This window comes from Drosophila miranda, chromosome 2 (assembly GCF_003369915.1).
Source record: "Drosophila miranda strain MSH22 chromosome 2, D.miranda_PacBio2.1, whole genome shotgun sequence".
NCBI classification, from domain to species: Eukaryota; Metazoa; Arthropoda; class Insecta; order Diptera; family Drosophilidae; genus Drosophila; species Drosophila miranda.
This window is the reverse complement of record NC_046675.1, coordinates 26,136,068-26,147,109: the sequence shown is the minus strand read 5'-3', so window position 1 is coordinate 26,147,109 and position 11,042 is coordinate 26,136,068. Positions and strand designations below refer to the sequence as shown.

The 11,042-nt window shown below is 39.2% G+C and overlaps 1 protein-coding gene across 2 annotated transcripts; it reads left to right on the top strand.

Moving 5' to 3' along the window:
* The first annotated feature begins 685 nt into the window (after positions 1–685).
* On the top strand, positions 686–5,978 carry LOC108160819 (BTB/POZ domain-containing adapter for CUL3-mediated RhoA degradation protein 3-like). 2 transcript variants are annotated; one of them, XM_033388208.1, is made up of 4 exons: positions 721–845; positions 920–976; positions 4,666–5,037; positions 5,095–5,978. In XM_033388208.1, exons 1-4 carry the CDS (start codon positions 830–832, stop codon positions 5,841–5,843), a joined length of 1,194 nt encoding a protein of 397 aa, XP_033244099.1. In that variant the 5' UTR covers positions 721–829; the 3' UTR covers positions 5,844–5,978. The 2 variants fall into 2 exon arrangements, with proteins under 2 accessions (XP_033244100.1, XP_033244099.1); XM_033388209.1 differs by lacking the exons at positions 4,666–5,037; positions 5,095–5,978 and adding an exon at positions 1,026–2,842 and having other exon boundaries at positions 686–845.
* The last annotated feature ends 5,064 nt before the right edge of the window (positions 5,979–11,042 follow it).

Here is an 11,042-nt window from a genome sequence, read left to right as displayed (position 1 = left end):
TAAGGGAAAATACGGTTTATTTACTTTTTTATTCGTAAAAGCCAATTTTTTGTATCGTTATATTTTGACTGCACCGCGAATTAATTTCGATTGCATTTAAATTGTATCGAACCATTGGTCAATCATTTGAAATAATTTACTTGCTTGAGCGCATGAAAAATAGCAGAACCTCTGATTAAACAATTGTGTGTGGATTGACATGTGCATGAAAGATTTCACTCCTTTCCTTAGTGGAAATCAATGGAGTCAAAGATTTTGTTCGTTTTTCACTAAAATAATAAGCAGCTGCTGTTGTACCGGCGGTCAGTACAGACCTAATCAACTCACTGGAGCCCCAGCCTCGCCCACGGCCACTCCCACTCCATCCACAAGCTCCGCCACTTCTGACGCCCTACAGCAGCGTGGAGAACGGCAAAGGGCCCCAAAGGCCTTCATGGAAAATATTACAAAAATAAATAACCCCATTTTCCAGGACCTAAGTTCATTTTTTTATTGTTAGGTCTGAAATATAAATAGCAGTATCCCTAAACCCTTCGAGTACCCGGTATAAAAAATGCTATTTAGAGAATTCCTAGGATAGTTGAAAAGCAGAATTTCTTAATTGAGCACCAACTAACTGCACACCAAATGAAAATTAATCATTTACTACAGATTCAACTACAAGATTATTAGAATCGATCACACAGCACAGCGCTATACGTCAAACATATTTAGAGTAAAAAGTTTGGCATCAGAAAACAGGAAATAAATATTGCAGTCATTCGAAACAGTTCAGTCGTTGAGAACAGATATAAAATTCAACAAAAATAAAATAATAAAAAATATAAAAATGGAAAAGGAAAATAGTGAGTGAAATACAAAACTGAAAGTGAAAAGATCCATGCGAATTTGTTTAATAAAATAAATTTATTCCGATTAGAATATAAACCGAATGCCGAAAAACCAACCAAGCCCCTCCAACAGCATCAACTAAAAGGTAAGTGAAGGATTGTTTTGACCCTGCCTGTACGTTGTTTACTTTTAAGATGTACGTTTTGGGAGGAATGAGTTGCAATTTCAGGGGACCTTCCTGAGTTCTGTGAATGTGCGATATACGGCCTCCATATACGTTGCTCAGAATGTAGCCAACTAGAAGTAGACCCCTAGATGAATCGCGACTTTTTAGTTATGTTTCTATCAGAAAAGCTACCTTTAGAGGGTATTTCGTTCGAATTTAACAAAAAAAAATTTAGTAAACTTTGACATTTTACTCAAAGGCATACTTGATGGTTTCCATTTCAAGTGGGTAGCAATGAAGACGGTACAGTGATCTGTGTATGGCCTGTATGGCCCCATCTGGGCCTGGAAGTCAGTCGAGCCATTCGTCTCTGTGAGGACTGAATGTATTGAAGGGGGTATCTGTGTACTCTCTTGGAACTCAGTAGAATGTTTTTAAACGGACGATATTGCTATTAATTAAAATGGATGAGTGACCTATGTGCTGTGGTGCCGGAGGAGTCGGTTGGTCGGAGTCTCTCAGAAGTACTGCTGCCATGCCTGCCCGCTCCTTTCCTGCAAGTTCAAGGCTCTGGGGGCATAAGATAGCATTTAGCGCATCATTTGGGGTGGAGTTCTACTGATGCATAGGCCGGCAATTCGCTGAACTTTGCACAGTTTTTTGGTGGTCCTTTTCAATTGCTCCGGTCACCACGCAGTAACTCCGTAGTGTAGTATTGGCCTAACTATTGCTAGATGCATCCATTGGACTATACTTGGGTTGGTGCCCCTTTTTACAAAAATGGATTTTGTACATGTATAGAGCGCTGTCGTGGCCTTCGTCACTTTATTTTTGACGTTCAGGTTTATGTTTAATGTTTAGAGTTCAACTATGGACAGTTAAACTGTGTAAAAATAAGAAGGTAGAAATCATAAAATTAAATTAAATAATTATTCATTAAAGAAGATTTTACTTTGGAAGCACAAGTATCAAAGGAAAAAAAGATAAACAAATTTATTGTAGTCGCGGCAAAGGCTACGACAAGATTCATGGTCAGAGTAGTTCGAAGGACAGGAAGACGCAGAGGATAGTAATGCCTAGTTGGGCGGGATGGGACAGCAATATTGATAAGGCTAATGAGGGCCGAGGATTCAACGTCGCCTAGGAGAAGTTTGTGGAGAAACAGAATTCCATGGAAACTCCTACGACTTTCAGGAGAGTGCAAGTTCATGAGACGCAGCCGACTCTCATAAGAAGGAAGATGACGAGAGGGGTCCCAATTAAGTCCGCGCAGGGCAAAGATAAGGAATTGTTTTTGAACGGACTCGAGCATATCTTGATATTTTTGGTAATGGGGAGACCAGATACAGGAACCATATTCCAAGATAGGTGTAGAATAGTTTAGTGGTTAGGGGTCAGAAAATTCCTTCGACCATCTTTTGATAAAGACAAGGACTCCTTTGGCTTTATTCGAAATAGCGGATATATGAGAACTAAAACATAATTTATGTAGGAAAATAATGCCTAAGTCATTAACTTTGTATAGGCGTTCCAAGGAAATTTTATGAATTGTGAAGTTAAAAAGGTAAGACTTGTTGCGATGGAGGGTCATGGCGTTAAATTTGGAAATGTTAAGAGGAAGAGCGCTAATAATGTACCAATTTTTGAGAGCGTCGAGATCTGATTGAAGAAATAACGAGGTTACCAGATCGCTGTAGGAAAAACATAGCTTGACATCATCAGCATACATTAGGACTCGTGAATTAGTTAAAACTTGGGGAAGATCATTGATAAGGAGGTTAAATATTTCCAATTCAACTTTTTGCCAATTACCAACCATAAGTAAATGCCACTGTTGCTGAAGGATATCCTGCATCAATTTAATATGGTGGTGTTAGGAGAGGGATCTTGTATTTATTTGTGAATACTGTCAGTCCGCTCGATACTGTCCATTCGAGAGTCCCGCAAGCTTTGCGGTCATTAAGTAGTGGAGTGTTTGGAGGTATTTCCCCAAGAAAATAATTGCAACTTTGCATGTGGATGTGATCCATCGAAGTTACCGCTCCCTCTCTAGGGAGGTATGCCGGTTCGATGGTTGTACACCCGGGGGAAATGCGTGTCTAATAAAATGGTTAGGGACTCCTCACTGGAGTTAGTGGGTAGTTTTCGCGGGGATCTTGCGTAGCCTTGCGGGCTCTGATGTTTCCTCTATTTCTGATTTTATAGCATGTATGTGGCCCCGGGTTTTCCGTAGTGATATTTTAGTCCAGGACGCCAGATCTTATTATAATTAGGAGCTTGTGCATGAACATAACGCCATTGCATATTCTGCGATGGTGTGACGACGGCAGGTCAATAAGATTTAGCATTGACCGGTAGGGTGACAAGATTCTACCCGAGTCCCAGTTAAAGTTACGAAGGGCAAAAATTAAAATTGCTTTTGCACAGATTCAATAACAACCTGCTGCTCTTTCTACTGCGGGCTCCACACAAAGGAACAATACTCCAATATCGGACGTACTAACAAGATATACAGTTGTTTCGTCACGTACGGGTCGTCAAACTTCTTTAACCAAAGCTTGATGATCGCTAAAACACTCTTAGCTTTATTTACTGTTGCGGCTATATGGCTGTTAAAACACAACTTATGATCAAGTAGGACTCCGCGGTCATTTAAACAACCAGGGTATGATTTCCAAGAACTTATGAGACAAAATGTGGAGCGCGACGGTAAAATGTCATGGTTGCTGGACTAGGACAACGTCCGCTCCACTCTCGTCTAAGCAGAGTATTAGTATGGTTCATAATAATAATACATATACGTAATAATACGAACAACAAGCACAAAAAGCGCATCTAATTGATACGGTAGCTGATATCAAACTATTTTATTCATTTGTTTACTTAACTTCCGTTTGATAGCCCTGGAAAGGTTTATATTTAAAATCGCGTTGCTGATTTTATATATATGTTGCCTAAAACCATTCGGTATGACTGGGTGATATGTCAACATTTTTTTGTAAAATACAAACCAAGAGAGCATTTTTACATATATTTTTATTTTATGTTTTGATAATTCGAATTCCTGAGGAAAAGAGACGGCGAGATATTTTCCACTATTTAGGAAGGCTTTGTATTCGAAAGAATTTGCGAATTGTTCCAAACACCTTTGAGCGCGGACTGACTATTTCTAATCAATTAGGCGTGACGTCCCGCCCATTGGTGCTCCCGTTTTCACATTCCGCAAGGTTGCTACGTTTTCTAAACGAAAACATTTTCATTTCGACAAAATAAAAGGTCGTCTGTTCTTTTTACTATGCTATTTCGCATATTTGTCGCCGGCCGTTTTTTTTTCGACGTCCAAAATCAGGTACCTTGAGCACAAATTGACAAAATTGCCGTTCTTACGGAGGAAAACCTTTCAAAGTCCCAAAACAAGCAACACATACAAAAAAATATATCAAAGCATACTTGATTATGTTAATATTTTGTATGTGCCCTAGACAAAATATTCCGATGCCAGGGATGAAAATAAAGAAAGTATCGGAAATATAACTTTTTATCGATATATAGTTTTATTGACTGTCCGTTTTGATGTAGAGATAATTTTGCAAACTGATTTTCTTTGTAACCAAATTGGATTTAGTTCTTCATCGTGGCTAATACTTTCGTCAAAATTGATCCCATAGCGCTGGAGGATTGTGCGAGCGTAAGCAACGCAAAAGATAGCGTTTGCCAAAGCTCCAAACAAAAGGGCGTTGGTGTCATAGGTGCACCAAAAGAAATAGCTTGCTGCATTGAAGACCTGGGTTCCGCTCTACAAGACAAAGTGATTTTGGCACCTGCAGAAAGTAGCCACCAATTTGTGCTTCATGCCAAGCAGTCTGAAGCCATGTCCGGTGATCAGAAAGTGCTGTTAAAAGGGCATTCGTCTCAGTATGTCAAGCTGAATGTTGGTGGTCGCTTATATTATACTACAATCGGAACACTGACGAAGCATAATGATACAATGCTAAGCGCTATGTTTAGTGGTCGCATGGAGATACTAACTGATTCAGAAGGTAATTAATTTACATTGAAATTATTCTGTAATATGTATACAAAAATTCACGTTGCAGGTTGGATACTAATAGATCGCTGTGGAAACCATTTTGGAATCATACTCAACTTCTTGCGCGATGGCAGTGTCCCATTACCCGAAACTAACAAAGAAATAGCTGAGCTTCTTGCAGAATCAAAATACTACTGCATTACCGAGCTTGCATTGTCATGTGAACGGGCACTATATGCACACATTGAGCCAAAACCTATTTGCCGCATTCCATTGATAACTTCGCAAAAAGAGCAACAACTTCTAATCAGCGCGTCTTCGAAACCGGCTGTTATTTTAGTGGTGCAGCGACAAAACAACAAGTATTCATACACAAGCACATCCGATGACAATTTATTAAAAAATATTGAACTTTTCGACAAGTTCTCTCTGCGTTTCAACGAACGCATTTTATTCATCAAAGATGTTATAGGACCAAGTGAAATATGTTGCTGGTCCTTTTATGGGCACGGAAAAAAGGTTGCTGAAGAGTGTTGTACTTCTATAGTTTATGCAACTGATCGAAAACATTTTAAAGTGGAATTTCCTGAGGCACGTATTTACGAAGAAACACTTAAAGTGTTGCTATACGAGAATCGAAACGCCCCTGACCAAGATCTAATGCAGGCCACATCTTCTGTACGTGTGGGGGGTGTTAGCGGAACAAGCATGCATCAGTATACAAGCGACGAAAAGGAAGAGCGAACTGGACTAGCGCGGTTGCGATCAAACAAACGGAACAACCCCACACACATGACACGCATAGGTTTTTTATAAACTTAGTTTTGATGGCGTTGCCTATCTACAAGTTCAGCTCGTTGCTGACTTCTAGCGTCAGTAAATGTATAAAACGCGATCGGATGTATAGTTCATTAATATAATTTTTTAAATAAAAATTAACCCTATCTGAAACTGTTTACAAATGAAATTAAAAGAGCCAACGAATAACCTTGCAAATATTTATGGATACATATGTATATGATTTGCTTTCCAGTATAAATATACATATGTAGAAACCAACACTGATATGAAATCTTAGCAAGCGAACAAAATAATATTAATTCTATGTTAAAAAAACGTTTGCTCATTTTTATAAAACGATCTTCAAGAGTCTAAAAATGATAAGTTAAAGAATAGCTTTCTACATCTACCAACCTTCAAACTTCCGAAAATGTTGGTGTCTTGATTATATTGCTTAAAAAAATGACATCCAAATAAATTAATGACAGACCAAAAAGAAAATATATACCTCCAAACGGAGGGTGACCCCATAAAGAAATGGGTCAGCTATCGCAGCCACCAAGTCATCTAAATACGTGCGGATCCACCTGGACAACCACACTAACTTGGAATAACTACACAACTAGCAAAGCGACATTAACTTCAGAAAACAATACTGGCTACTGGAAAAAACTGTACCAGCACGGAAGATACCTTTTAGTGTTTAAAACAAAGTTATATCCTGTAGCTGTAAAATGATTCTGTCGCCTTTGATCAAAAACCGCACCCCAAGCAAAGCTGTAAGCTACAGCTTTATAGTGTAAATATATATAAATTTTGGTAAATATTTATTTTTTATACCCGATACTCAAAATGAGTATTGGGGTATATTAGATTTGTGGTAAAAGTGGATGTGTGTAACGTCCAGAAGGAATCGTTTCCGACCCCATAAAGTATATATATTCTTGATCAGCATCAATAGCCGAGTCGATTGAGCCCTGTCTGTCTGTCCGTCCCCTTCATCGCCTAGTGCTCAAAGACTATAAGAGCTAGAGCAACGTTGTTTTGGATCCAGACTTCTGTGATGTCACTGCTACAAAAATATTTCAATACTTCGCCCCGCCCACTTCCGCCCCCACAAAGCACGAAAATCTGTGGCATCCACAATTTTAAAGATACGAGAAAACCAAAAACGCAGAATCGTAGAGGATGACTATATGTTCTAGAGTGTAAAATCTCAATCGTATAATTATTATAGCCAGAATCAAGAAAACAATTTCATTCTTTCTCGCTCTGTCTCTCTCTTACACACAGGTTTCATTGTCGGTTTTGCCAATTGCAAAATATGAGTTCAAGGATCTCAGAACCTATAAGAGCCAGAGCAACCAAATTTGGTATCCACACTCCTGTGATATCGGACCTTGACCGTTTCGTGTCCAAATTTCGCCACACCCCCTTCCGCCCCCGCAAAGGACGAAAATCTGGGGCATCCACAAATCTCAGAGACTATTAAGGCTAGAGTAACCAAATTTGGTATCCGCACTTCTGGTAGATCTCACTATAAAACGTATATCTTAGAATTTCGCCCCACCCCCTTCCGCCCCCCCAAAGGACAAAAATCTGTTGCATCCACAATATTGCACATTCGAGAAAACTAAAAACGCAGAATCATAGATAATGATCATATATATGTAGTAGTTTAAGTTGCTTGATGGCAACGAGTAACATTTATTTGATAAGTATGTTGGACTTAAAATTATAACAGCTCCAAGTTTTACAAGTATGTTTGTGACTAATTATATGCGTGTACGTCTGATGCGTGGCTGAACTGACAACTGACTATCTCTCTCTCTTGCTATCGGCTCTCTCAGAGCCGATTACTGCTCTATCCCGACGACACGACGAAAACACGACCGCTTCGTGTCTCTCTCTTTCCTTCGTTTCCTACATTCGGCTGTCCTGACGGACCATTCGCCTCGGATGGGTCTAGCCAAGGTTTCATATATTCTGAAACTGTAGAGGTCTTATAGGGACCCTCAGTATCCCCAATCTTCTCGACTTCGTACCTTCCATGATTCTTTACCCTAACCACCTTATACGGCCCTAGATACTTTCCTTTTAGCTTTAATCCAGTACCATACTGAGTACGCTTGATAGCTACTAGCTCATTAACCTCATACTGTCTATCTAGTTTCCTTTTTAAGTCAAAACTCTTCTTGTTTTCCTGCTGTAACCGTGCAATGTTTTCAACTACTTCCTTTCTAATTTTTTCGCGGTCCTTGTTCAACTCTTCGATAAGTGATTCTTCCAATACGCATGTCTAGCCCAGTCAATATCTTGAAAGGTGTTACCTTGGTACTTCGCGGCTCAACACTGTTGATCATTTGCTGTACTTTTCCTAAATGCTTATACCAACTACCGGAATTACCCTGACACAATTTCGACAACATAGGCACCACTATCTTGTGCATCCTTTCGACTTGACCATTCCCACGTGGAACGCCTGTGGCAATCATTAAATGCTGTATTTTCTCTCTCTCACAATATTCACGAAACAAATTGGACATAAACGCTGCACCCCTATCCGTCACTATTCTGTTCGGATTACCAAAACTAGTCCCCTGAATTTCCAAACACTTAACGACCTCTTCAACACCTGTACTACGTGTAGAATATAACCAAACAAACTTAGAAAATCCATCAACGACAACCAGTATATAATTGTACTGTTTTTTAGTCATTTCCATTGGTCCAACGTGATCAATGTGATACGTTTGTAACGGCCTATCACCCTTGTCTATTGGTTGCAAATAACCCTCACGTTTTCCTGTCTTTTCATTGACAATGATACACTCGACACAACTATTTATTACGCGCCATACTTTGTCTTTTAACTTCGGAATATAATACGACTTTTCAATGATATCTTGTGTCTTTTTAACTGAAAAATGTCCTTGCTTATGTGCTATTGATATAATCTCATTTTCCAACTGAGCTGGTACTACGATGAGCTCCTTATCCGGATCCTTAAACAAAATCTGATTCTGAATATAATAATCCTCATATTCCTTGTCCTCCACAATACTTTTAACGGCCTTAACCCAATTGTCGGTTAGCTGAGCTTCTTTCAAACGATGAGCTATACTTTCGGTCACCATAAAACAAGATACACGACTCAACGCGTCAACGTGCCTCATCTTCGTTCCTGAGCGATGTTCTATAACATAATTAAAATCTTGTAGGTACATGGCCCAACGTGCTACTCTCAAAGGAACGTCTTTCTTTTTGATCGTCATTGTAAATGCATTACAATCTGTGACAATTTTGAACTTTATACCCAAAACGTATACACGCCATTTCGCTAAAGCTTCGATAATTGCCAGAACCTCAAGGTCATAAGCAGGATATTTCTCTTCACATGGCTTAGTCCTACGGCTCATATATTGAACTGGATGGAATTGGCTGTCTTCCAAACTCTTTTGCAGTAACACGGCTCCATACCCCCATTTTGATGCATCAGTATGGATTTCTGTCTCCAACTTCTCCAACTTCAATGCTACCTTTAGTTGTTCAAACGCAACCTGATGTATCTCCTTAAATTCAAATTTAACATCCTTCCGCAGCAGATCTGTCAATGGTTTTGCAATAACAGCATAACCCTCAATAAACTTTCGGAAATAAGAAGTCAATCCTATGAAACGCTGCACTACTTTTTTATCAACTGGCACTGGGAACTTTTCGACTGCCCTCGTCTTCTCATCACTTGGTCTTCTCGTATTCTTTTCTATTATATACCCCAGAAAATTAACCTTTGGTCGTATCAGCTGACACTTTCTCCAATTTATACGTAGCCCATTCATTTCCGCTATCTTCAGTACTTTTCTCAACTTTAACAAACTCTCTTCTATATCTTGACTACAAATAATAACGTCATCCATATAGACTGCTGCTTCATTATTCTTTACCAAATCTCTCAACACAGCCATTATAAATCTGGTAAACACCGCTGGAGAATTTGAAATTCCAAATGGTACATATAAAAATTCGAACTGACCATTCTGAGTCACAAAAGACGTATATTTTTGAGACTCGACTTCTACAGGCACATGGAAAAAACCATTCGTTAAATCCAACGTGGTGAAATACTTTGCACCCTGCAGTTTCTCCAACACTGTATCCATATGTGACATTGGAAAGTTATCGCGAACTATTTTCTCATTCAGCTTTCGGTAATCACAGCATAGTCTCTTGCTACCGTTCTTTTTCGGTACCAACACTACTGGTGATGCATACTCCGATGTACTTGGCTTTATAATCTTCTGAGCCAGCCACTCTTCCACTTGCTTGTCCACGATTTCCTGTTCACACAACGGTAATCGTCTCGGATGCTGGAAAACTGGTATCTCATCCACTAATACAATTTTCATTTTTATCGGCGCATCTACATTTCTCTGAGGTTGGTACTTTCCTACCATACCCCTAACCTCTCTAGCATGTACTTCACTGAGATGACCAACATCAATTGAAAACTCCTTCTCAACTTCGTCAATACTTGACATGCAAATGCCTTTATATTCATTAAACAATTCCACGCATGAGGACGATGCTACCTGATCAAGTTTCTTATCTTTATCCTCGCCACAAACTCTACGAACAAATCTTGTTCCTGTCTTAGAAACTTGCATGTCCACATGATCCAGAATAGTCCTTCCTAAAATGGCTTCAAAACCAATATCCTCGTCTGGAATGACATGAAATTCTACCTCCATTCCAATCTCATCGATTTTCACTGGTATCGAAAAGCTACCAAAAGTTACAACTTGACTATCTCCAATACCTGTTAAACATTTCTCCTGGCCGATCAGTTCAAGATTTCCAAATTTCAAAAATACCCTCCTGCGAATTAAACACAAATCTGCTCCAGTATCAATCAAACCTTGGAATACCAAATTCTCGTACTTAATATCCTTTAATTCCAAATCTGATAGAGTGAAAATACCTGACGGCTTATCAACGACTTCCTTATCTCGAATAATGTTCGTATTCGATCTCTTTTCTTGTCTGGTTTCGACCTTGACATTACAGCTTGCAGCACGGTGTCCTGGTTGGCCACATTTGAAACAACAAAAATCATTTTTGGGACAATCTTTCCTCAAATGCGATTTGTCTCCACACTTAAAACATTTCCTAAAATTCTCTGCCATCGACCCTTTCACCGAACTCTCACTTTTATTACTCAGCGTCCAATTCTTACTC

Coding starts and splice junctions, on each gene's coding strand:
- LOC108160819 (XM_033388208.1), top strand. Junction 977..4,665: donor CCAACAGCATCAACTAAAAG/GTAAGTGAAGGA, acceptor TTGATCCCATAG/CGCTGGAGGATTGTGCGAGC. Junction 5,038..5,094: donor GATACTAACTGATTCAGAAG/GTAATTAATTTA, acceptor TTCACGTTGCAG/GTTGGATACTAATAGATCGC.